Source organism: Panthera tigris, chromosome D2 (assembly GCF_018350195.1).
Source record: "Panthera tigris isolate Pti1 chromosome D2, P.tigris_Pti1_mat1.1, whole genome shotgun sequence".
Classification (NCBI taxonomy): domain Eukaryota; kingdom Metazoa; phylum Chordata; class Mammalia; order Carnivora; family Felidae; genus Panthera; species Panthera tigris.
The window spans coordinates 77,725,721-77,752,507 of NC_056670.1; the positions used below are offsets into that span (position 1 = coordinate 77,725,721).

A 26,787-nucleotide genomic window follows, 5' to 3' on the forward strand; every position below is an offset into this window, starting at 1 on the left:
AAATAAAATCAGCGGAAGTCAAGTCAAGGGTGGGGGGTGATGGGAGCTGAGGCAGCCCCCGGGCGCAAGGTACTGTCCATGCTTTATAAAGTAAGCACGCACCCATGTCCCGGACCGACGCGCCCAGTGTACCAAATCGTCTTTGTGAGCTTCTCCCCATGCTCCTCCTCCTGCAGCCTGGCTCTCCTGCTTGCCTCACCTCTTCCAAGTCACCATTGACCGAGGTTATCTCCGGAGGCTGGGCTACTCCTCCTGGGACATCCACTTAAATGATGAGCTGTGTCGTCCCCACGTCACGGGGCGCTATCTGATCTTCAACATTCCCTATGGTCACTGTGGCACCGTCAGACAGGTAAGAAACTGACGGGGTGGTGGTACCCTTCTGTGGACGGAGGCCAAGGAGAGAGATTTGGAAAATTCAACCACCTGTTAAAAACCTGGCAGGGCCAGAAGAAAGGCACGGCCATGATTTTGTTTCTGAATTCAGTGAGACCTGGAGCACTCACTAATTTGTCTGAAGTTTTCCTTCCTTTTGGGAATTTAGAGTATGTACTGAATTTGGAATACACGGTAATAAGTGCTGAGTGCTGATGGACTGATGGGAGGGTAAATAGACAGATGGATGAATGGATAGATGGATGGATGGATGGATGGATGATGGGTGCTGTTCTTTTAGCTCCAAAGCTGAGCATTTTCCACAACTTGCTTCTTTATTCACCGTTAGTGCACACCTACTATGTGCACGCTATGGTGCTGGGCATGGGAGAAGACAAATGATCTGACTGGTGCATTCTAACAAGACAGCTAGCTGTATTCCCCAATCTAGAAAGCATAGACATTTGGGTATAATGAAATGTGTATGTCTGTCTCATTTTCCTTAACCACCAGCTTATTTCATGAGACAATGTCACTGAAGTTAAGGAAACAAGCAAAGAGTGCACAACTACAAAATCGCACTTTTCTCAGCATACCTAACAATGTACCATCAATGTACCACATTACACAGCACAGTCTCCATGCTATTCCTCTCTTCCTTTGTATCAGTATTTAGAAACACGAAACAGCAAACATTTGGCATTGCTGGAGGTTTGATTCATTCCAATAGCCTGCATGACGCCAAGTGACCGCTTCACTCCATACTTCACATTTTGTCTAGTTGGTTGTGCAGACCCACGGTCGTCCTTATCCTTTTTGCTCTGAACCTTCTAGTTTTTACCTCAGAGGTTTCTGCCCCAGGGGCTGTGCCGGAAGCCCCCCGGTGTCTGTGCGGCAGGCACCCCGGAAGCTTCTAGGCCATCAGGGAGGACCCTGGCAGTGTCCTCTGTGGCCCCGGCTGGCCTAGCTCCTACAGCACTGGGGCCAGAGGACACCGCAGGTCAGGAACCACTTGGGGTGATGGCCAGTCCCAGACCACCCACGGCGAAAACACTGCCACAGGAAGGTCCTGTGTGTGACTGCAGAGTCAGGGAATAAGCAAACCTTCTAGGTGCTGAGGACACAGCGGCCAACGAGACAGGGGCCGTGCTCCACAGCTCTCACATTCGAGAAGGAGGCACTGCACAAACACACATATGAGAATCATTTCACAGACCTTAAGATGGCAAAACAAGGAAGAGAATAGGGGATGATGTGGGGTGGAAGGAAGGCCACTTCGAATAGGGTGGCCAAGGAGCTGAGGCCTGAATAAGGAGACGGAGCCAGGTAAAGGAACAGGGGGCATGCTCCGTGCAGGGGGGCTAGTGACGAGGCCCCCTGGGCAGCAGCAAACTTGGAGAGCTTGAGGAAGAGACTCGAGGAGTCAGCACCGGGAAGCCCAAGGTCAGGTTGGAAGGGGCAGGACCATGCAGTCATGGAGTTTAGCTTTTTCTCTAAGCTGTGCATCAGGTCAAGGGACAAGGGAGACACTGTTTCTTCGGGGCACAAAGAAAAAAATGTCTGTTTTCATGGATAAAGCATGCAGAACGTGAAGAGTATCTTTGTTGTATTAAAATGTCATAATGGAGGCTGGGAAGGGGCAGGGGGAAGAGTAGGAAAGGAAAGGTCTAAAAAGGCGGGGGGCACCTGGGTGGCTCAGTCGGTTGAGCGTCTGACTTTGGCTCAGGTCACCATCTCACGGTTTGTGAGTTCAAGCCCCATGTAGGGCTCTGTGCTGACAGCTCAGAGCCTGGAGCCTGCTTCGGATTCTGTGACTCCCTCTCTCTCTGCCCCTCCCTCACTCACGCTCTGTCTCATAAAAAACGAATAAACGTTAAAAAAATTTTTTTTAAATAAATAAATAGAAAGGCAGACCTGGTCTGAGCTGATGGGGCGGTCCTTGGAGGGTTCCCAGGCGGACATCAAGCATCTGAGTCACACACGCAGAGGCTTCCTGCAATCCACGTCGCTCGGCGGGTTGAGTCTCTGGACGGCACACAGGGCTGTGGGGAGGAGGCTGCCAGAGGCGACGGCACCTCGCACAGTAGTCTTCAGCACCCCCTTAGCCCTTCGAGTCCTGTTGGATTTGAAGGACAAGGCTGAGACTCAAGGCGAGCAGGGCCAGGCGCCCAGCTCACAGGGAGCCAGAACCCCTCTGGGGCCAAGCGAAGAGAGGGGCTGGAAGAGAGGAGAAAAGCACAGTGGGCCATGGTCTGTGCCTGGCTGAGAATACCTGGGCTGAGGGGGGGGCACGTGTGCAGGAATTGGGTGGAGAGAGCGCCGGGTAGCCAGCATGGACCCCCTGCCCCGCCTCATACCAACACAGCCTGGCCCTCACAGGAGGGAAGAAGGGAGGGCAGGCTCACACACCGGGGCTCCTTGCGTGCTCCCTGAAGTGCTACGTCACTCCGCCGTGGCACTAGGTACCACGGGAGGCAGCCCCGAGGCCCCCTGCCTGCAGCTCACCGGCCGACTGGCACCCAGCAGGTGTGTGGAGAGGCCTCTGCCGGTGTAGGAAGGTGCTTGTCAGGGAGCCAGGAGCACTGGCCAGAACCTCCCCTCTTGTCCTCCCAGGAAAGTCTCGGCTCCCTCAGCTACTCCAACTCCATCAGAAGCCGAACACGGGGCCACCCTGGCCGAGTCATCGTGCGGCACAAGGTGCCTCAGCTGAAGTTCACCTGCAGGGCGGATGGCCCATCTGCAGTTGACATCAGTCCTGGGGCTGACGTCCCAAGGGAGAGCGTCGGCTATGATGTGTCCATATCCTTCCTCGAGTCGCCCATCAGCCTGGGGCCACACTATGCCAGCCAGAGGAAAGCGGTCTTCCTCCAGGTCACACTCCAGAGCCCCGACCCCAGCCTGAGGCTCTTTGTGGATACCTGTGTGGCTTCTCCAGATCCCCGTGATTTTACGACTGTCAAGTACGATTTGATCCGGCACGGGTAAGGAACATAGAAGGCCTTCTAGGGTTGACTGTTATATTCAGGTGGCATTCCTGTGACTTCTCTGGTAGATCTAAGTCATAACATGGTGCAAAATAGTCCTCGTTATGCCCCTGAGGCAGAGTCGGGCCCCTACCGTTCCTCTGATCTCAGCTGGAGACATATAGGAAGACTGGACAACGTCCCTTGAATCCCCAGAGTCTTGGGCAAAGGCCCTGCTGTCCTGGACTCTGCTGTCCCATCTCACCCTTTCATACCTGTGCCTCCCTTCCCTCTGTGTTTTATGACTTTATTACACTCCCTATTTGTGGTTCAGGCTCTCAGGCATCTGATCTACCCTGATGGGCTGGCGCGTCTTCTCAGCCTAAACTCTTATAGTGGTGAGATTCACTATGGCTGTTTTGATTAAGCAACAAATTCGCCAAGTTAGAACTTGGGTATGTTGTTTGCCTTCATAGCTCCCTTGCCCCCTAACAGGAGCAAACACTTAGAGATGGGCCATTGGTGACCGGTGCAAGACAACAAAACCCTATCACTTACTGGTGGCAGCTTCAAAGTGGTGAGAGCCGCATGGGACGCATCATCGTGGTACCTGTTTCCAAAAGACAGGGGGAGGGGCAAGACGTAGCGCTGTGCACAGGTGGCATGACCTATAGCATGGGAAGTGCACAGGTGTGGCATTGAACCGCACTGCGTCTCGGAGTGAGAAAGCTCTTCCCTTTCCATTCTCCTTACAAATAGATCAAGGAGAGAGACACAGTTTGGTGCCAGAATTTTAACAGCTGACATTCTCCCAATTCTGCTTGTTTAGGTTTAAGATGCTCTTCTGTTTCTAATTTCCTAAGGTGGATTCTACATCTTTCTTCATTTCCAACACATGCATTTGATTTATTTGATTTTGGTGAATTGTATATTCATTTTCACTTAGTTCGAAATATTCTTTACATTTCTCTGGAGACTTTTTCTTTTACCTCCAGGTTACTTTGAAGTGTGTTTGATTTCCAAATAGGAGTTCTCCAGCAACCTTTCTGTTTTTGATTTCTAGTTCCGTTCCATTGTGATCTGAAGATACATTTTGTGCGATTTCTTTTCTTTAAATTTGCTAAGGTGTGGGTTATGGTCCAGAATGTGGTCTATCTCGGTGAATATTCCATGCAGGCTTGAGAAGAGTTGTGTTCTGCTGGTGTTGGATGGAGTGGTCTGGAGATGGCTGTTAGTCTAGCTGATTGATGGTGCTTTTTAGGTCATCTAAATCCTTCCTGATTTTCTGCCTGTTGGTTCTGTCAATTACAGACAGAGGGTTGTTAGAGTGTCCAGCCATCACCGTGGATTTGTAGATTTCTCTTTGCAGTTCTATTAGTTTTTGTCTCACGCATTTTGATGCTCCGTTGTTACATGTATACTCATTAAGGGTTGTTGTGTCTTTTTGGAGGGCTGGTCTCTTTATCATTATGCAGTATTCCTCTTCATGTCTGATCCTTGTCCTGGCTCTGAACTCTGTTTTGTTTCAAATTAATATAGGTACTCCAGCTTTCTTTTGGTTAGTATTAGCATGCTAAATCTTTCTCCATTCCTTTGCTTTTCATTTTTCTATGTCTTTATCTTTAAGATGGGTGTCATAGACAGTTACTAGTTGGAACTTGGGGTTTTTTGTTAGTGTTGCTTTTGTCTTATCTGCTCTGGCAGTCTGCATCTTTAAATGGTCATATTTAGAACACTCACATTTAAAGTGATTACTGATATAGTTGGATGAAAATCTACCATATTGGTAACTATTTTCTATTTGGTGCATTTATTCTTTGTTTCTACCCCTATTCTCCTTTTGCTGTCTTCTCTGGTTTCAGTGGAGCATTTTATATTACTCTATTTTATCTCCTCTCTTGATGTATCATTTATACTTCTTCCCTTAACTTTTTCCATGGTTGTACTAGGGTTTACAAAACACATTCTAATTCTGGAAAGAGCCCCAATGTCCATTGACTGATAAATGGATAAAGAAGATTCATCAAAAGGAATGAAATCCTGACATTTGCAATGACAAGGATGGAGCTAGAGGGTATAAGGCTAAGTGAAATAAGTCAGTCAAAGACAAATGCCATATGATTTCACTCACATGTGGAATCTAAGAAATGAAACAGATGAACATAGGATGGACGGGGGACGGAGAGGTAAACCATAAAACAGACTCTTAATGATAGAGAACAAACTGAAAGTTGATGGAGGGAGGTGGGCGGGGGGTGGGCTAGATGGGTGGTAGCAATTAAGGAGGGCACTTGTGATGAGCACTGAAACTGATATTACACTGTATGTAACTAACTGGGATTTAAATAAAAACCTGAAACTACAAAAACCCCACATTTTAAAATACTCAAAATTCACCTGCAAATAAGACAACCACCACCTTTAACCTCCCCTTTGGGCAAAATAGAGCAGAGCTTCAGAAGGCAACAGCTCTAGCTGGAATTTAATTACCTTGTTTGGTTTTTGTTGTATTTCTTTCACAGTTACCTGTCAGGAACAGTGGTTTTTCTACTCACAACAGTATTTTAAGTTTCTTCATAAAAGAAAGAGTGGGTAGTGGGAAGAGGTGTGTTTGGACTTCATATGTCTGAGTCTAAGCCTGATTATTTGAGTTGGGGTGCATTCACACCATCCTTTAAGTTAATCCTTGTGGCTGGGGGTGCTTTCTTCTATCAGGTGCATCAAAGACAAAAGCTATGTCAACCTCCACTCCCACCAGAAGAACACGGCCCAGTTCAAGTTCAACGCCTTCAACTTTCTCAGCAGCTATGATGTGGTGTATCTGCAGTGTGAGGTCGCCGTGTGCAAAGTGGGGGACCATTCCTCCCGCTGCTCCCAGGGCTGTGCAGAGCGGAGTAAGAGGGATGTGGGCCCCAAAGAGACCACAGAAGGGCGGACTGAGCATTTCCAAGTGGTGGGGCCACTGGAAGTCCACAGAGGGACGGGTCAGAACAAGACCCTTGTTTGATTTCTCCACTTTTCACATGATTCTGTTATTAGAAAGCAAAGTCTATTTCCCTTCCGCAATGTAGTAAGTTTGAGAAATCAGAAGTTGTCCACACAGCGACAGGTGAAACTGTTAAAGAAGTTCTCTCTGAAGTTTGTTGCTAAATAAACCTTCTCTGATTACTAAACTTCCAGGCAGTCCCTCTCTTTGCCAGCCGGAGATGCTGCGTTTTCTAATTCTTCACTACCAAGCACGTGATCATTGTCTTAACTGCACAAAATGTTATCAAGAACAGAGTTCTCTATCAAATTGCCAATTTAAGGTATTTTTTTTTAATTGACTCCTTAATGTTCAGATGCTGGTAGGTGGATCTTTTTGTTTCTGTCCCTTGAGTGATGTGAGAATTTCTTTTCAGATCTCACTAAGAGTCTTAGGAAAAATAAACTAAGTGTCAGGAAATCACTGCTTTTTTTTTTTTTTAACCCTAATAACTGGTCAGTTGAATCAAACAGGTCATTTGCTCATTTACTTGTTATCACTTACTCAAAACAAGCTCATTTTGCCCATTTCAAAGCGAACAAATTGCGCCTCAGCTTTGTTGGGTTTGGCGACAGCTTGGACACTGACAGCAAATGGGAGTCTGAGACACAATCACACGAACCACCCGTGACTGCTTGCTGAGCTACCACGCACTCAGTCTGTGTCCCAGATCCTCAAAGCTTTATAGGAAAGCTAAAAAGTACACAGGAAATCTGAAGAGTACAGAAAGAAAGGCTTGTATGTCCCACACCCTCCTGAGAAAGGAGGGCAGCACCCACTTTATCCAAGCTCTCTTTGTGTCATCACAGAAAGAGGTCTGCACTAGGCTCAGTCTTTAAAGAGACAGTTTTGGACGTGGCCGTTGTTTTTTTCTTTGCTTATCAAGAAATATTCAACAGCAACGTTTGAAATATGAGTCCTTAAGGCCAAGAGATTTTTCCTTTCATTGTCATTAAATAGCAGTATGAGATGGGATGAATATGGCCAAGTCCCCCGGGGAGGAGGGCAGGGTTTGGGGGAGCCTGGGAGCTAACCCTGAAGTCCCAAGAGATGAAAATCTGACGAGTGACCCAAGGGCGGACATTGCCTCCAAAGGGGAACATCTCAGTTTCATTTCAAACGTGCCCTTCATCGACAACCATCTTGCTAAAAATAGGTTACTGACGTTTACTTTGATGATGTTCCCTGCTTATACCTAGTAGAAGTTGACGAAACGTAATTACTGGTCAGTCTGGTGAAGACCGTATCTTTAAATCAGAAGTTAATCATTTGTCACCCAGTGGCTTCATCTTCAGTCGCATGATTTTAGCATCGGGCATCGATTTCACCCAAGGGCTTCAGATGAATTAAGGAGTTTTCCAGGTAAGCTGTGAGCTGCTGGAGTTTCTACTTTCCAAAGCTTATCTGCCCAGTAACCGCAGCTATCCAAATGTGTTGAGGAAGTGAGAGGCTAACAGCTTCCAAACTCAGCATCTTAGGACTTCTAACAGGTGCCTAACGTGAAAAGTATCGACATTGAAAGGACTGATCTTTTCAGAATAAAAAAATAAGGGGCCAGTGAACTTCCCAGCCAGGCTCTCTGGCTGTGGCTCAGCTAACAGAAGCCAGGAAGCGGCCCTTTCCACAACTATTCCAGGTGATTCTTAGGGATGCTGAAGTGTAAAAGCCATGGCCACTGCTAAGCATCCTGAGCTTTCTGGATCAAAATGCACTTCACAGAAAACTGCAACCCAGAAACACCAATGGGTACAGACAAAAAGGCCCCAAGAGAAGTCTGCTGTCTCCAGCCAAAGGACGGGTAAAGGAGCAGCCAGGCAAGACAGAGAACTTTTACACAATAGCCACCTGGCTCCACGCACCATGGGTGAAACTGTGGCCCTACCCCAAGCCCAGCCAACGAAGGTGAAGCGGGGAGCCTAGACTTTCACCTGCCTTCAGGATCCTTACATCTCCCCTCCCCTGCGCAGGGTGGTGTCACCTCTGGGCAGTAACCAGAGCCTCCCCAACACCCCCCAGGTCAGGCGGAGACCAGGTGGGGAGCCTAGACTTCCAACCCCACCCTTTAACACCACTCTGGGTAGAGCCAGGACCTCAACCCTCATCCAGAGGTAACAAGGCAACTCCACCTTCCGGGGGGAGTGGGGGGGCAGCAAGGTCACATGGACAGCCTGGGTTCCATCCCGCTCAGTGGTAATGAGGTGACCCTCCCCATCTGGTTTGCACGTGCTGATATTCCATTGACCAATTTGCTCTTAGCCTTGCTGACATACCTTGTTAGGCACGTGTCTTGAATACAGCATAATGGAGTCAGAATTTAGCGCTATGAGACATTCTGAAGATCCTCTTTTAGGAAGTGAGTCTAGTGACCGCTCTGGTGTGACACCCACATCTCCCTCAGATGGGATCACTCATTCCTCAAGCTGCCAGGAGTGTTGGTGGCTGATGGCTCTCGGCCCCACTGCTCTGCAGGAATTCCCTCGGCTCAAGGCAGCTGCCTCAGCCCCATCCGTTGGCTTCAACCACGAGTGGTCAAGGGAGGCACGTAATGGCCGGAGCACCAAGCCTTGGCATGGGGCATCTCTGAAGAGCCGGCCCAGCGACCGCTTCTCCGCTCACCAACTCCCCTGCCGGGTCCTCCTTCCCTCACCCCTTTCAGGGCTTGATCGCAAGCACACTCCCCAGGAATCCTTCTGTGCGCAATACTCTCTATCAGAAGTGGTTTCCCGGGATCCGAGCCATGACAGTCAATACCGGGTGGGGTCTGAGGAAGCAGGTACTAAGACAGGACTTGGGGGGCCGGCCACGGGTAATCACCACTGGTGGCACGTGGAACACAGACAGCCCCTGACTGCAACTCATTTTCTCCTTTAATCCTTGCAACACTCCGGGGTGGGGGGTGGGGGGGGGCAGTTTTACCCTCTCTGTTTTAAATTGTGAAGATCAAGGCTGAAGGTGAACCCGGCGAAGGTAACCCACCAGGTAAGAGGAAGAGCTAACACCCAGGCCACCAACTCCAGATCGAGGACCCTTAATTACTTTAGTGCAGTTTCCCCTGAAGAAAAACACTTGCTGATATATATTATTTTATACCTATAATGCCTTGGTATAGCTCAATAGCTCTGCAAAAGGTTTTTTGATGCATGGTAATACAATTTTACAGTGTCTACTGAGTCACAGCATTTGACAATTGTCTTAGTCTTACACTATGTGCCTGGTGTGCCCCTGAGAAGCCCCCAGGCCTGGCCACCAGCATAAAATCAATCGGTTCCTGACAGAAAGATGGTGGACGGGCCAGCACCCAGACAGGTTGTAAGTTCTGTTTTTCTGAATTCGATTTGCCCGTTCTGATTACGTTCTGAGTGTTTTCACATTAGGTTGGAAGAGAACTTCTGCAGTAGCTCCGGGTTGTCAATACTGATGGAATGCGGAGGGCACCCAACCGCATGGCCACTTGGGGGAAGTGCTTAGAAGATCCACGTGGACATATTAAAGAGAAAATGGGGAAGCTGCATTTCGATTTGGATCTGGAAACCCAGCAGGCTCCTAAAAACTTGTTCGGTGAGAACAGAGATGACGTCTTACTCGTGGTATATTCCCCGGGCATTACTGTGTACCCGATACATGTGTACGGGAGGAAAGTCTTTGGGCATTCAGAAATGTAGTTGCCTCTTTAGATGTAGATCAGAACCCAAACCACGGTGGTACTGAGTGATGAGGTAGACTTGTAATGTGCATCTAAGACAAAGAATTCAATATGATGTTCGGTATGTGTAAGGTCAGTTCACACTGAGGTCTTTAATATTTGTTCAGCCACAGCAGAGACGAACGTATTAAGTCAGAACTGACTCCGCCTTGCTACAGGTATGTTTGGCTTTGGTGTTTGATGGGAAATGGGAGAACTGTTGTTTCAATTCATTAACCTGGAAACTACACAGAAGTCTCGCCTATGATAATCAGGGTCTTCTTTCCAAAGCCCTTTTCTGAGATGTGTTTAAGTTGTAAGATGCTGAGACTCCGCATTAAAATAGTGAGGCGTATGAATAAAAAAGATGGTCATTCTCTTTGTCACACTTCATTTCAGAAATTATAATGTTCGTATATGTTTCAAAAGGTAACACATTTGCATCTAGAAAATAAATACATCTAATGCTGAAGACTTATGTCTTTTTTTTTTTTCCTTTCACCTAATTATTTACTGAAAGTGCTTTGTGAAAAAGGATGCTTTCAATTCATTTAATATTTTGGTGGCTTCAGGTCTTTATCATGAGACCTAACTTACATAATGTTTGCTCATTTCAACCACCCTGCAAGGCAGCACACTCTGACCACAATGACAGCAAGACCTGTGCATCACTCTTATGAGGCTCTCCCTAATTTATTCATAATGGGTAGCATTTCCTTTGGTGTTCAGGAGAAACGTGTCTCACTTAAGGCTGAACCCGTTAGTTAATATTCTGCAGCTTCTGGTACTTGTAGTCTGTTCTCTGCTTCACAAAATGCCTTGCTGTGATCGTAGCCACAATCACTACATTCAGAGCAAGGGCCATGAATAAAAATAGTTGCAGACTGTTGAAAGGTTGATTCTGAGTTTCTTCTCCATGTATTTGATACTGAAATCCTGTAATTGGAAACAAGATAAACATCATTTAAAGAAAAGTATTACTCGGCATTACAAAATGTTCATGAATTGTGTACCTCTTCGCAAATATGAATCTTATGCACCAATTAATGCATGGTATATAATGCCAACACAACATACAGCGACAGTGAGCAAATATTTCAATCAGTTTATGTTTCTGTTTAGAAAGGACAAGATGCCCTTACATTCGTTTGTTTAAATAGTTAATTTGTTTCCTTGACATAAAGTGAAAAACTTGTAACAATCAAGCATCTCGGTCAAACAGAAGCGCGGGTCCACTTATGGATTCTCACTATTTCTCATAGTTGTCAAAATATATGTGATCGATAGAGAAACAACTGGTTTCTCCTCTTGAAACAGAAAAAGGGTACTTTTTTTTTAAGTTTTTATTTATTTATTTTGAGAGAGACAGAGACAGCCTGAGCAGGGGAGGGACAGAGAGAGGGAGGGGCGGGGGGGGGGGAGAGAGAGAGAGAGAGAGAGAGAGAGAGAGAGAGAGAGAATCCCAAGCAGGCTCCACACTGTCAGCACAGAGCCCAACTGGGGGTTCAAACTCATGAAACCGTGAGATCATGACCTGAGCCGAAACCGAGAGTAGAACACTTAACCGACTGAGCCACCCAGGTTCCCTAGAAAAGGGTACTTTCTAATATGGATGATATTTCTGTAACTTTCATTCACAGATTTTCAACTAATTTCAGACTAATATCCACAGATGCATCATCTTTAGTGAATGTGTTTATAAAGTTACTGGATTTAATTTTTGTGTTCTTTTGCGTATATCTTAGAAATGTTTTGCTACAAACTAGAATCCTACTCCTTCATAGTCCATTCAAATAACAATTAACATAGAGGTCACAAGATTCTTTTATGCCAGGATAATTTTCACATGAGATAAACTCATAAGGAGTTTTTATTTAACTGTGGTCCGTCCAAAGCCATTTAGTTGTGGCTTGTCCATGAGTGGCCACCACCACCTCATTCTCCTGTGACCTGGCAGGGGTCATGTTTCAATCCTTTAAAAAGAAGCAGGGCTGGGGGGACCTGGGTGGCTCAGTCAGGTAAGCGCTTAAGCATCAGACTTCTGCTCAGCTCACGATCTCACAGTTCGTGACTTCAAGCATCGAGCTTCGGATCCTCTGTCTTCTTCTCTCTGCCCACCCCGACTCTGTGCTCACATATGTGCACCTGCTCTCTCTCACTTTCTCTCTCTCTCAAAAATAAAATAAACATTAAAAAAAAAGAAGTAGGTCCATCTTAAAAATAGAGTATTTTCTCTTAGAAAAAAATTGCTTTTTTTTCCCAAAAAGGTGGTTGTGTGGGATGCAGGTTCATTGGATTTTCTCAGATAGGAGTTAAAACACATTGCTTTGATTCTATTATCTGCCATGCTGCCTATAACAAGGAGTCAGGAAGCTAAGAGAAAGTGTTGGTTTTAGAAGTGGGGAAGTTATATTTATACTCAAAAGCCACAGGGATCATGGTACATTATCAGTGCATAATACGTTTAAAATGTACCTGGTTTACATTTTTTCAACTAATAGAAAGAAAAATTAATCTTGTGTGTTTATTAGGACTTAGCTGCTGATATCATAAATCTCTTACTGCGCATACTTAAGCAGGAACACAATTGAGCAGAATTTAATGAACCATGAGGTGTTCTTAGATCAGGAAATAGCTTGTTCTTTACCTGAATTTCCACTTGCACTTTGACCCCTTTTCAGACGAATAGGTCCTATGACAGAATCCGCCTTCCATTTGTATGAAGAAATGTCTCGTTTCCTTCTAGAGACACAGCCTTGGTTGCAGCGAGACTGATGGTCACTACTGTCACATATCAAAATCTTACACTGTAGATACACGGAGCCCAGATTTCTCAAGAATTTAAAGGCATTAAATTGGAATCTTCCATGGTGTCCAGAAAACGGATACACCTCACAAGTCTCATCTCGACTACATCTGGAACAGAATTTATGGCACATTTAGAAAATTTACAGTTCAGTCTTTTTGGTATTGAAAAGAAATGATACAGAGTTTTGTTTGAACTAATTTGTGGGTCCAAAAATTGCTCTAGAAAGACAATGTCTTTAGCTCAGACCATAGTGAGCTAAGGCTATAGATCTGATTCCTGGGTAAGATAAAGTTCCCTCCAGCAATAAAATTCCTAGCCTATGTGAATTAATTAGAAAACCAATTCAGATATATTAGAACTCAAATGTCTTACTCTACACACTTGCTTTGAACGTGCCAATAGGGTTGATATAAAGTCCATCAGCTTACAGAAAAAGAGGAAAACTTCCCTTTTTTTTTTTTTTTTTAGAGAATGCCGCATATACTTTACTAATTGCATTATGTCTGTGTTCTAAATCTGGAACAAATGAAATAATCCTTTGGCGTTTTGTTGAAAATAATCAACATGGGGGGTTGGGGGGGGAAGCAAAAACAAAACCACAAAGCCTCTTGACAAAAAATATATTTGTTTCTACCGGCAAATATTTGGGAAACATACTTAAAATTCTAGTGAATATGGGCTGTGGCTGTAGAAATGCTCTAACTTAAAGTATTTGTCACTAGTATACACTAACTGTATTTTGTAAAACAATTAAATTTACTAAACTCCATGGCAGCAGTATGGCAAACAATTATACAGCAGGCATACAGGAATTGTACAACCAGACACAAAAAATACTACTTCATTCGAGTCATTATTAATCCTCAGAAAAGCGTATCACCCATCAGTACATACCCACTCCTGATGAGGTCATAGGTTGGGGATGCAAAGTCAGACGTGGGAGAGGCAATACAGGTATCAAGAAAAACCACCAAATCTGGATCCGAGGTGTGGACACTGACTTGAACAAAAAGAGTTTGGTTCAAATCCACATAATATGGGGACTCCAGCAGAGGCTTTTCAAATGAATTGGATTCAAAAAGAGCCATGCTTGTGTTATATTTGCCCAGCACATTTTGATTTTGTATTACGTCATCTTCTGTTATGTACATCATCTCCACAGTAGAATTACGTTCCATTTCACACTTCAGAACAATCTGGAGATGCTTCTGGCGGGTGATCACTTCCGATGCGGAGGACGGAATGAGAGTGATTATGTTGGTGTAAGTAATTGAATGATCTTCTACCTGCAGACCAAGATGGAATTCAAATGTTGTATTTTAAGTCCAATAACATTTTAGAACATAGATATGCATGGCATGTGTGGGTAGGCACACAATCATCTTAAATTGCAAGTCAGCAGCTTGCATGTTGGAATACCATAAGGCTCAAATGTGCTTTCTTTAAGAAACATGCTGGGTAGGAAGAAAACACGTGAGACGAGAGACAGAGCTTGGCTTAGAAAGACCAGAATACGGAATTAGACAGAACTTTTTACGTTAAAAACAATTTTGAACACAAATTTCCAGCCCTAGAAAGACTCGAGACCCTATAATGTATTGCCTTTCGTAAGTAGCATTAAGTTAGTGCGGCTCCCTGGGCGGTTTCCCAAGTGTATGCGGACAGAAGTCCTGCAGTAGGGTTTCCCCGGACTGCTTTCCCCAGGGATGCGCAGATAATCGTCCAGGTGTTCACGTGGAGCAAAAAATAACGATTTACTTCCATCCTTATTGATTCCCCGGAGTAGCTCCCATTCTTTTCAATGACATCGTTGTTTCATGACCTGAGTGAAAAGTTTAGGGAATACATCCTAAAGGGACCTACAGGTTGCAAATGTTTGAGATCTTCAAGTTCTAGAAAAGGTAGAACGAAACTTATGTCCTTCATCTTTAAAACAAAGCATAATATTTTTATCTTCTCTCTTTACAGAGGAAAGAAGAAGATCATAAAAATACAGCTAGGTGTTTGCTGAATATGAGATGTAGACATTTTCTGTACAAGTATTATTGGTAGACCCTTACACCTGCAGTATCTAGATGTTCGAACTTTCTGCAGTGAGTCGTCAGAGTTCTTCACCTTTTGGAAAAGATAACCACCCTCCAGTTACCCTGATAATGAATGTGGTAATCTGGCTTTGGTGTGTAAATGAGTGAGTGCACTTATATGTCCCCACAAGCTTACCACACATGAAGCTGCTAAGGCTTGGGAGTTGTTCGTTAAAGTCACCAGCAAGTACCTTGGCGTTATCTAACACATCTCTGGCATGTGATAAAAGCCAGCTAGCTCCATGTCTCGCTTTACCTTTTTGACTGTACCGCATCCATCCAGAGGAATAGAAAATTCCACCACATTTGATATCTTTGGTCTGCAAGTTGGGTCATTTAGTTGTAAGTTATTCTCGCTATATTTTAATAATCCCAGGTAGGATTTACTAATGATAACTCTCATCTTGTCTGAGGAGCAAGTTAAGGATGCTGTTCAGAAAAAACAAAAACAAAAACAAAAACAAAACAGAGATGATTATGTTTATGTCAACCTTGAACTTTGGATCTTGAAAAGCTATGCACACAGAAGTATATAAAAAAACTCAAAGCCGGGGAGAGGGGAAAGTGGGTGATAGGCATTGAGGAGGGCACCTGTTGGGATGAGCACTGGGTGTTGTATGGAAACCAGTTTGACAATAAATTACATATAAAAAATAGAATAAAATAAATAAAATGAATGAATGAATAAATGAATGAATAAATAAATTAATTAATTAAATTAAAAAATAAAAACTCAAAGCCATTTTGCTCTAAACCATAATCAGAAGCCTGAGACAGCAGAGTAGTTGACCCACCTTTTATGACGTTCACCGTGACCTTTTTTGCAACTTGAATCTGTGACTCTATTATTTTTAATTGTGCCTTTACAGAAGGCAATAAGGAAAACAGTCGCTATTTTCTACAGAAATCTTTCTCAAGTTAATAAAATCATTCCCTTCCTCTTGTACGAGGCAACGCACAGAACTGATCCTCCAGCTTCCGATCACGAAGATGTTCCAAAGTATGTACGACAGGCTTGCAAGCAGGGGAGCCACGGGTAGGCTAAGAATTAAAGGGCAGTTTCTACGGGCACCGTCCTCAGAGAGCTCAAAACAGCTAAGGGGTATGACTTACTAGTGTTGACGTTTCCCGCGTAAACTGAAGTGTAGGAAGCAGTGAAGCCTCGGTAGGAGTTGGCGTAATCTGTAGATAGCACGACGGTCAGCGAGTCCGACGAGGATTCAAAGGTGGGCTTCACGTAGCCACACACTTGTCCAAGCAGGCCAGAGGTGGTGGAGGAGCCATCATAAACGGCAATGAAGTCAAATCTGCAGTATTCGTCCACTTCTATGCTAGAGAAGTAGGGCCTCTGGTGAAAATTCAATTCTCAACAGTCTCAGTCCTAAGCGATTCAAGAGTTTTCCTTACGGTGGGATCTCAGGCTTATGATGACAAACCTGGGGCTCTGCCCATCCCTGGTGTGACCTCAGAATCTTCAGAAAAAGAGTCCATTTACTTCAATGCAATAATATTGGTGCTTTCTTTTTTTTTAATTGTCTTTAATGTTTTATTTATTTTTGAGACCAAGAGACAGAGCACGAGTGGGGAGGGGCAGAGGGAGAGGGAGACACGGAATCTGAAGCAGGCTCCAGGCTCTGAGCTGTCAGCACAGAGCCCGACGTGGGGCTTGAAACCACAAACCATGAGATCATGACCTGAGCTGAAGTCAGACGCTTACTGGTATTTTCTTTATACACCCATTCTTTGAATAATGCTCATCTAGGAGGGGGTCCACATGATCTTTTCCCTTCCCCAGGCTCCCCATTTGCCAGGAGGGGCTCGCTGCCTTTCTCCAACAGGAGAAATGGACCACAGTACTTACAAAATGTCTTTGAAGTGTAATTTTATCTTGTAACCTTTCTCCACTTGTATGTGCCACACACAATAAGCCAGTGCAGGATGTGGATTTGGGTAATTGGGGCTGGTAAAGGATCCTTCGGAGGCATCCAAGTAACCACCACAGTTTGGAATAGCTGAAAGGGATGTGAGGGTGACCAAGAGTATAAATCACGGGAGAGACTTCATTGAGAGACTTCATTTAGTTTCTGTGCTGTGCGTAAAGCTCAATAAGCAATCCCCACCCAGACCCCCCAAATTTTATTCTATTGCCCTCTTTTGAATTGGCAGCAGACTGAGATTTTCATCTTTCTTTATCACTGGATTTTCTGGCCACTGGTGCAGGGCAGAGTGACACTGTAAGATCTGTCCCAGAGTTAGAGACCCTCCACTAAGGTCTTAGCCACGGAAAATGATGTCACACTCTTAGGACTAACATCTGAGGCTCTTCCTCACTTGGCCCCAGCCTAGCTTTCCAGCCTCATCAGCCACCTCCGCCTGACCTACTGTTCCCCACTGTCCTTCCCTCCCGTGGCTCCTCAGACCGTTGGTGCCAGCAGACGGGAGCCCTCCTCCCCTGCTTCCCGCCTCTCCCTACCCTACACTGTGGTTCACAGCTCAGCTCGGATGCAGCCTTCGTGAAGACACCCTCGGTCCCTCCCCTCCCCTCCCCAGTAAGTAAGCAAGCAGCCGGACAAGTGAAACGCAGACAGCCAACACCGAAGGCTCCTTTTAGGGGGGGTGCAAAATGGTGTAGGCCGGCTGAAGCCGAGGATGCAGGTCAGGTAGTGGCTAGAGGTAAGGCCCGAAAAGGTGGCCCGGGTCTGGCTTCGGAGAGCCCTGACTGCTCCACTCTGGAGATCCGCCCACACCAAGGATTCAGCAGTTTACGAGGAGGGTGACCTACTCAACTCTGGGCCTCGGAGAGCAAACCAGAGTGGAGCTTTGCTCCTGAACCCACTTGCAGAGTTTCTTGGCATTCTGCTTTGGGTTGCAGCGGAATCTGGGTGCTGTGAATGCAGAACCATGTATTTGTAGCCTCAGACTGCCTGACAGTCTTAGATTCAGATGTGAGATAAGAGATTCTCAGCATGTGCTCCCTGGATGACCTTCTTTATCAAGAATTACCTGTAAGGGGCACCCAGGTGGCTCAGTTGGTGAAGCATCGGACTCTTGATTTCAGCTTAGGTCATGATCTCACGATTTGTGAGTTCGGGCCCCACGTAGGGCTCTGCACTGACCACATTGAGCCTGCTTGGGATTTTGTCTCTCCCTTTCTCTCTGCTCCTCCCCTGCTCACTCATACACTCTCTCAAAAATAAATAAATATATTTTTTTATTAAAAAATTTAAAAAAAGAATCACCTGGAAGACGTGTTAAACATGTAGATTCTATAGCTCCAAAGATGTTGTGTTCAGACCAGAGGGAGGAGCAGTCCCTGAACAGGCATTTCAAAGGATCTCAGGTTATTATAAAACAGGCTGGGAGCACCTGGGTGGCTCAGTCGGTTGACCATCCGACTTTGGCTCAGATGATGATCACACGGTTTGTGGGTTCGAGCCCCGCGTCGGGCTCTGTGCTGACAGCTCAGAGCCTGGAGCCTGCTTCAGATTCTGTGCCTCCTTCTCTCTGCCCCTCCCCCACTTGCACTCTGTCTCTCTCTCTCTCTCTCAAAAATAAATAAACATTAAAAAATTTTTTTTAAAACAGGTGCACCTGGAGAGTCTGCTTCAGTCTGTCACACCGTACACCTCAGTACGTAGCCGTCTGATCAGCCCCATCCATCTGCCTCGCGTGGGAGCTGGTTAGAAAGGCAAAGTCATGGGCTCCATGCCAGAACCAGTGAATCAGAATCTGATTTCACAAGCTCTCCAGGTGATTCTTCCGCACACAGGTTAGAGAACCGCTGCTCTCGCACACAGCGAGCTCTCAGGGCACAGACTCAGACTCAAGGTTACAACAACCCACGCAGGAGAGTGTGTGACCTTCTGTGCTCGCAGGTGCAGAGGACGTATACGTGTCCTTACTTACAGGTGCCGGGTGAGAAGTAGTAGTAGAAGATGAAGACAGTTCTTTGCATTCTTACAGAATCGGTGACTATTTGAACCGTTAACGTATCGGATGATGACTCAAAAACAGGAACGTAGTCATGTTTACTGCAGACTTTCCCGAGCACAGACCCCTTGGTAGAGTTTCCATCAAAAACTTTAATGTTTTCATTTTTACACCCTCCACTGGGATCCAGCCTGTGAACAGGACACATGGGTGGTTGGAGACGAACCACCAGGCCAGGGGGTTCGGCGTGGAGTCAGTCATTCACCTCGGCATGGCGGTTTGCATACCGGGACCGGCCCCCCTTCCCCGCCCCCCAACATCAACCCGCACACCATCAGTCTGTAAAGGCCTCAGGAAACACAACTGCTTTGCCCGTGATCCTGTACAGTCAGGGGGGAGGTGGGACTCGGGTCCAGGACTCCTTCCCTTCCCGTCTCCATCTCTCCTGCTCCTCGTGCCCCGGTGCGAACCGTGGGGTGGGATCTTCTTATTTAGAATTCATCCCCTTTGACATTTGGAACCCAAGGCCGTAGAAACGGGAAGCGACTCTTCCTCCACAGCCACCTCGCTCACGGTAAGGGACATGCAGCATCTCCCGAGACGCCCCTTCCTTCCCTCACATCCCCCGGTCTTCTTTCGTAAGGACAGTCCGTGCCCTGCACTGGACAGGGCAGACCCGGATGATTCATTGTCCTCTGCCCATGCTGACAGGGTCTCTCCGGATGGCCCCCGAATCCTGACACAGTTGCAAGATGGCTTAGAGGGAACACCGCGAGGGTAGACAAACCTGAATTCTTCCACCGTAGCCCCTTCCCTGCTGCGTAACTTTGGCTGAGCTATTCAGGATTTCACCTCACTCTCCCTTCTGCAAACGGGGATATCACAGCCTTCGTCTTATCCTGTGGGAGGTTTATAATCATCTGAACAGGGAGCACCGGCACAGGCCCGGCACACAGAAGTGTCTAAGACGGGCAATGTCCGTCTCCCCTCCCTTGCTCTTGCCCCGCTGCCGTCCTCTCTTTCTCGACACATCAGGGATACTGTATGTGATTCTTCATTAATAGCCCTTGAATTCTGGGAAATACGGAAGCGCCCCTTCTTTTTTATTGCCTTCAGGGCCAGACAGAAGTGAATGCCAACTTCCCTGGCAAAGGGCCACGAGTCTCAAAGTGTGGCACCTTGACCGCACCAGCAGCACCTGGGAAGTCGTTACCCGTGCACGTTCTCGGGCCCCGGCCACCCCCGTCCGGGTCAGAATCTGGGCCCAGGGTCCCACAGCCGCGCTTTTGCAAAACCCTCCCGCGCTTCTGAGACTCTCCGGTTTAGAACCACGGGCAGAGGGGGAGCGTAGGGGCGCTGGGGCAAGGGTGCCGGGATCCGGTCCCTCTGCTGCCTGTATCGGTCCGTGACCCTGGGCACGTGAAGTGACTTCTCTGGGATTTCTTACCCGCCGAGTGGGGATTAGATCGCATCCACCCCAGAGGGCTGTTGAGAGGATTAACTGGGGAAGTTCTCACGAAGCCCTGAGAGAGTCTGGTAGGGCAGCGCCCCGTCCTCAGCTTGGCCTCGCACTGCCATAACCTGGGCACTTATAGAAAACGCTTGTGGGTGTATATTTATTTCAAAATAAAAAATTTAAAATAAAAAAAAACACTGCTGCCTGGTTGCCTGCCCCTCCCCCTCCCCCGATTTATATGAGGTGCAGCCTGGGAATCTGACTTTCTGGAAGCTCCCCCGCTGATTATAATGCATACTTTGAAACCATGAGTTTAGTGTCTTAGGACCTGGAACCTGGAACTAGACTAGCTGGATACTAACTATGGTCATTCCACTTACTATGTGACCTGAGACAAGTTTTCAATCTCCCTGGGATTGAGGGCCTGGGATACTCATACTGACCTCACAGGACCTCTGTGACCACAGCCAGGGGCCCAGTCATCAGTCAGTGACTAGTCGTCAGCCATTACGACCATCACCATGGTCATGGGAGTTACCACTACCTCTAGGAGCAGCTGATTTTTTTTCGACACAGACTCCTTGGTATGGCCAGAGTCCAACCACCCTCATTAGAAAGCAAAGCCTCTACTTACCGGAAGTGGGAAAAAATGATTCTGATGCTTTTGTTTTCTGGTTTTTCTAGTGTCCAGGTGCAGTCCTCATTGGGATTGAGTTGCAGGATTAGGGCTCTATGGGCATCCGATTGGCTGGTGCCTCCCACGGTGGCCCGGCAGCTAGATTTGCCTGGTAGAGACCACAGTTGGCACTGAGAAAAGTCAGCAGCCTCCGCCCTTCTCCTCGAGGGGTTGGGAATCTACCTCCCACATGTACTATCCATACAAGCATGCAGGCGATTGTGAGTGGTATTTAACTCATTCCAAAGTAAGCCACCAGCAACTGATTTCCCCCTCTTAGAGTCCTTGGGGAGAAAATACTTATGATTCCTCTATAAGTGGTGCATAAAAAATAAAGAATATATTAGGGCATGCAGAAAGATGGTTTTAAAAATAGGCTTTATATCTACAATATACAAAGAACTCCTACAACTCAATCATTAAAAGACAACCCGATAAAAGACAAAGGACCAAAATAGATATTTCTCCAAAGAAGACATAAAGGCCAATAAGCACATGAAGAGATCCTCAACATCATTAGTCATCGGGGAAAATGCAAATGAAAACCACAGTGAGATACCATTTCACACTGTTTAGAATGTGAAACAAAACTAGAGTCGAAAACAGAAAACGAGAATTTGACAAGGATATGGAAAAATTGGAACCCTCTGCAAAGCTAATGGGACGGCTGCTGGGAAAACGGTCCGACAAGTCCTCAAAAGATGAAACAGGGAGTTCCCATAACACAACAATTCCACTCCTAGGCATGTCTCCAAAAGGAATGAACACATACGTACACTAATGCTTACAGCCGCGCTAGCCAAAATAACCAACAAGGGGAAACAACTCAAATGTCCATCAAATGATGAACAAATAAAATCTGGTCCATCCATACTACGCAGGATCACTCAGCAATAAAAAGGATGAAGCACTGGCCCATGGTACAGCGTGGATGAACCTCGTATATTTTAAGCTGAGTGAAAGACCACATATATTGTAGGGTTTCATTGATAGGAAATGTCCAGATTGGGGAAATCTATTATAGAGACAGAAAGTAGACTGGTGGTTGTCTTGGGCTGAGAGCACTGGAAAAAACAGCCAATGGGTGCAGAGTTTCTTTCTGAGGTGATGAAAATGTTCTCAAATTAGAAAGTAGTCATGGTGGCACAATTCTGTGCCTACACTGAAAACCGGTAAATTTTACATTTTAGAAGAGTGGATTTTATGGTATGTGGCTTATACCCTAATAAAGCTGTTACTAAAGAGAAGGAAGAGGAGGAAGGAGGGGAGGAGCTGCAGCGGCAACTCTAACAGAATGTGAATTAAAAAATCAAATACTTCAGAATGGAACCCAACTAAGGGTTCCCAAAAGCTTCTCATTTTCTTTTTATCTACGACTGATGAGCTATGTCCTTATAACAGTAGTCTCTTATTTCTTTTTCCCCAACAATAACTACTATTATGTTTATTAGTAAAAAAACATCAGAAAGCCAAGAAAAAAAGTGTATAATCCCACCCATCCAGGAAAAAAATGACCATTAAAAACTTCTTGTAAATACTTCAGAACCTTTCCTTTCCTACTTCCTAATCTTTAAAAATGCTCAAGTGTATGTATTTTAAACATAACATCACATTACACAAATTTCAGGTAGTTTTTTTTCTCTCTCTCTTAAGGTAGATCCTGGGCACCTTTCTTCCAGCTCAGTCTTACTTGTACGAAACTGCCGAAATATGTACCTTTGTGTGGATCTGCAACTTACACAAGGAATGAGGGACATTCACATTGCTTTTTACAATTGGGTAAATGCGCCGTGTGTTTTTTTGTGTGTGTGTGTGCACTTTTATAATTATTTCCGAGGTATTTACTTCTCACTAGTAAAATTACCTGGTAAAATTCTTTGTGATTTTTCAAAAAATATTTTTACGTATATTGTCACGTGGGCTTGAAAAAAAACTTAGTACCAATTTGAAATCACATCAAAGAGCGTACGAATAAGTGTTCTCTGTAATACGGTCATTAGCAGGTAATTAAAACTTCAAAACTTTGGGCAGAGGCCTCTTGGAAGGAAGTCTCCCTATTTTGTTAGGGAAAAAAAGAACTGGTTCAAGTTTCTTACCTTCAGACTTGGTCCAGTTGAACTCTGCCAAACACGGCACGATGAAAAGGGCCAAGGGGACAAGCCTGCTCACAGCCTCCATCTTGGTCAGGGGAAAAACAGCCCAGAGGGCTAGCAGGCTTTTATACTTCTCGGTGTTTCATAACCGGCTGGCTTCATGAGCCCTCTGGCCACCTTCAGGGAAATGTGTCAGTGTGACCAGCCAAGGACTAAATTTATGTGGGAATAGAGCAGCTGTGTGACTGGTGTATTATCAGCAATCCCCAGCTTGAGTGTTCCCTCTCCGGCTCATTCCTGGAAAGCTTACGGAAAGTTCCCAGCTAAAAACTTCCTCGCAGGGGATCTCCAGCCCCCGGCACGCAGCAGGCACTGAGTAATTCATCATGGCACCGAGTTAGAGTTGAGCCTTCGCCCTGTTATTTGTTCAGATCACGAAGCAGGTAGCACTGCTGATATCGTAAGACTTCACCGCTCTTCTCCTCCAATTGAAGTCAAAGGATCAGCTGGGGGAGGTGGGTGGCACCTGGGCAAAGTGTGATTCCAGCTAGGTCACTCTGACGGCTGCCGGGGTGCTGACACAGAGGGAGAGGAAGAGCTGGTACAGGGTGGGGAGCAAAAAGAAAGTACAGGTGCAGGTTTGGCTTCAGGAACTCAAACCGTTATGTCCAGAGAGGCTGAAGCAGGTGAATTAAAGTCCCCTTGGCACTGTTTTACAAATGACAGAAAGGAATCCTGTCGTCCAAGGTGAGATGGGTGCTGCAGTGGCAAGGCCAGCGCCTGCGACATCAGGAAGTTGTGCTCACAAGGAGCTTGTATATGGGTCTTCCCTGTTTTCATTCATTCATTTATTCAACAATTATTTGTTGGCTACTGCTCTAGGGCCTGGGGATTCATAATTGAACGTGAAAAACACAGTCCCTGCCCTCATGGAACTTATTCTCTAAGTGGAGGAGACAGACAACAAACAAAGTAAGTTACAAATAGTGAGAGGTACTATGAACGTAATGAAACAGGGTGATGGGATAGAGTGCAGGGAGGATGCGATATTGGGGTGCAATTGAGAAAGATGAAAGGTGAGCAAACACAGAAAGACAGAGGCATTTATGTGTCATATGGGCTTAAGGGATGCATTTTAGGCAAAACAATGGGCAAGTGCAAAGGCCCCGGGGCGGGAATCAGTTGGGCATGTCTACATAATAAGGGAAGGCAAGCCAGTGTGGCTGAGGTGAGCAAAGGGGAGGGGAGTAGAATGTAAGTTAAGGTGAGGCAGGTAATGGTCCAATAATGAAGGATGTGTAGGTCAGATGAGGCATTTGGATTTTATTCTAAGTTCAGATGAAACTTTTTTGAGCAGGAAAACGATGACCAGCAGCTCTGTGGAGGTAATTGTGGATACAGACTGAACTTATAGCTTGAAATCCTTCCCAGGTGCCCTCAACTTTCCATGTTGTTCTCACTGTCCTACAGCCCAGAGACCCTTGCTTGGCTCTAGGACACTGGGGTTCCTGGGCAGGGCACAGTACTAGACTGTGACCCAGGGGTTCCATTCCTAGTTAGACCCCTGGACCAGGCATCTGGCTTCATACCAGTGCCACAGCAGCAAGGCCAGCACCTGTGACATTACCAAGTTGTGCTCAGTAAGGAGCTTGGACACTCACCAAGGTCCCTGGCACAGCCCCACTCAGTTCCTGTCAGCTCGGAGACTTCTGGGGCCAGCCACGTACCAGGTAGGGACTGGATATCCTGATGTGAGAGCAGGGGCATCAGTATAGGGTAGGTACCCTTCTGATCACTAAGGACCCCTTACCCTCAGCTGTGCACAGATCCCCACTCCTACCCCTACTTTCTTACTAACACCATCCCCCTGTCTCCTATGGACATGATCTCCTAGCTCCCTGAACCAGCACCACTGGGTGTGAGAGCTCCATGGTCACTCTTCTGGGAGGGGGCTGACAGAGTTGGGAAGGAGCCCTGGGTCAGCAATCAGGAGACAAGCAGTTCAGGCCACTGGCAATTCACCATGAGATCCCAGGATCCCAGGGCCTGTGGGGTTGGTATACCTTATTTTGCTTAACCCTCACTATCACCTCTGCAAGCCCTCAATTTACATCACGGAAACCGAGGCTCAGAGAGGTTAAGAAACTTCCCCAATGGCCCATGGCTATTGAAAGGCAGAGTTGGATTTGAACCAAGTGTATCTAGCTCTGAAGCCCACAGGGTACGCTCTGTCCCTACTGCCTACCAGACGGGTGTCCCAGGAGCCCTTGCCCCATCCTGCCTCCTTCGTGGACCCTGAGATGCCTGAACTTCAGATGTATTCCCAAGGAATTCCTGTACAGAACATGCTTGCACAGGGCCTCCAGGGTTCTGCGCACTGTGCTGCCCGTTGGGTGAGGCTGAGAGGGAAATGGGATGGGCTCAGGAGCTTGCCAGCGACGAGAAAATCAAAGTGCAAGTGAACACCGAACACCAGGCCTGAACAGGAGACGCCAGACAGAGGCAGAGAAAGTGCTTCAGGAACTCAAGAGGGACAGGTCATTTCCAGATGGGAAGTCTCAGGGCAAGATGCAGGGAAGATGCAGCCTTGAATTTGCCTCCTGAAACTCATCCTGGAGCCTGCAGGGATTTTCGTGGCCATTCCAAACGGCTGCTCTGTGAGAGCAGCCTCAGCTCCCACATCCCTTCTGGCAAATCTCTCCACCACTGGAGTGCTGAAATGGCCTCATCAGCCAAGCCCTCTGGAGAGAGTGCTCTGCTCACAAAGCCAGGGTTTTGTTAACAAGTACAAAATGTAGTTTCAGAAGGACAGTCTGTGAGTAACAAGGGGTCCAGACAGGGGAAAGAGCAGGAACAGAGGGGAGCTGATGAACAGGAGTGGAGAGGAGTATGTCCTACTGCTGAGACCAAGAGAATCCTGTCCTCTCCAACTCAGCTGGGGGTTCCGATCGGCAGTTACAGGCACTGGCAGCTGAATTAGCAAGACTCCGTTGTTAAAGGGATCCAGAAGGGAGGGAATCTGCTTCTGAAGATTTGCTTGGAGAATGCCAGAGGGAGAATCTCGGGTTTTCTGAAATGTCTTTTAGATGCCATTGGGCTCCACCCCATCATTACACAGATAAGCTAACTTAAACCCAGACATGTCCCATCGCTTTGTTCCCACTCTCTCCAAGATGACAGGTGTCCTCCTTCAGGACAGTGTGACAGAACTGTGCAGGAGAGGAGCTAGATGAGAGTGGGTGAAACTCTCGGGAGGAGAAGAGCCAAATGAGCTCCTCCAGCTGGGAATTTCTGAGTCGGAAACTGGAAACACTCTAAGATCAATATATATTTTTCTTCTGGCATTGGAGATAACTCTCTTTATATTGCAATATAATACTACAAGATAGTTGCCCCAAGTCACCAAGTGGCTAGTACACAAATTTAAGTGCATTTATTACTTTTTTTTAATGTTTATTTACTTTTGAGAGATAGCACAAGCAGGGGAGGGCAGAGGGAGAGAAAGACACAGAATCCGAAGCAGGCTCCAGGCTCTGAGCTGTCAGCACAGAGCTGGATGCGGGGCTCAAACTCAGGAAGTGTGAGATCATGACCTGAGCTGAAGTTGGACCTTAACCAACTGAGCCACCCAGGGGTCCCTAAGTGCATTTATAACAAACAACAACAAACACCAGAGGCAAAGAATTATTTTCAA

At 46.4% G+C, this 26,787-nt stretch overlaps 2 protein-coding genes and 1 long non-coding RNA gene across 6 annotated transcripts in view; 2 read left to right on the forward strand and 1 right to left on the reverse strand.

Annotated features, from left to right (window-relative positions):
- LOC102950588 (deleted in malignant brain tumors 1 protein-like) overlaps nt 1-265 on the forward strand; it is a gene marked incomplete at its 3' end in the record, with an annotated part of 44,482 nt that extends 44,217 nt beyond the window's left edge. The window contains exon 38 of the mRNA XM_042960069.1: nt 177-265. Within this exon, the coding sequence (XP_042816003.1) occupies nt 177-265 (89 nt within the window). The remainder of the gene's footprint in view (nt 1-176) is intronic.
- An 8,900-nt stretch (nt 266-9,165) lies between these two features.
- On the forward strand, nt 9,166-15,188 carry LOC122232109. Of its 4 annotated transcripts, none has more exons than XR_006209470.1 (5): nt 9,166-9,342; nt 9,738-9,921; nt 10,174-10,224; nt 14,017-14,116; nt 14,823-15,188. It is a non-coding gene; the product is annotated as an uncharacterized LOC122232109 (long non-coding RNA). The 4 variants fall into 4 exon arrangements; XR_006209471.1 differs by having other exon boundaries at nt 14,020-14,116; XR_006209468.1 differs by lacking the exon at nt 10,174-10,224.
- On the reverse strand, nt 9,443-24,381 carry CUZD1 (CUB and zona pellucida like domains 1). Its single transcript, XM_007084878.3, has 9 exons — nt 23,097-24,381; nt 20,959-21,109; nt 18,845-19,059; nt 16,800-16,950; nt 16,052-16,269; nt 15,195-15,367; nt 13,749-14,140; nt 12,693-12,961; nt 9,443-10,981 (listed from the first exon to the last, which is right to left on the reverse strand). The coding sequence occupies exons 1-9, from the start codon at nt 23,176-23,178 to the stop codon at nt 10,806-10,808; spliced, it is 1,827 nt and encodes a 608-aa protein (XP_007084940.1). The 5' UTR covers nt 23,179-24,381; the 3' UTR covers nt 9,443-10,805.
- Nucleotides 24,382-26,787: the final 2,406 nt, after the last annotated feature.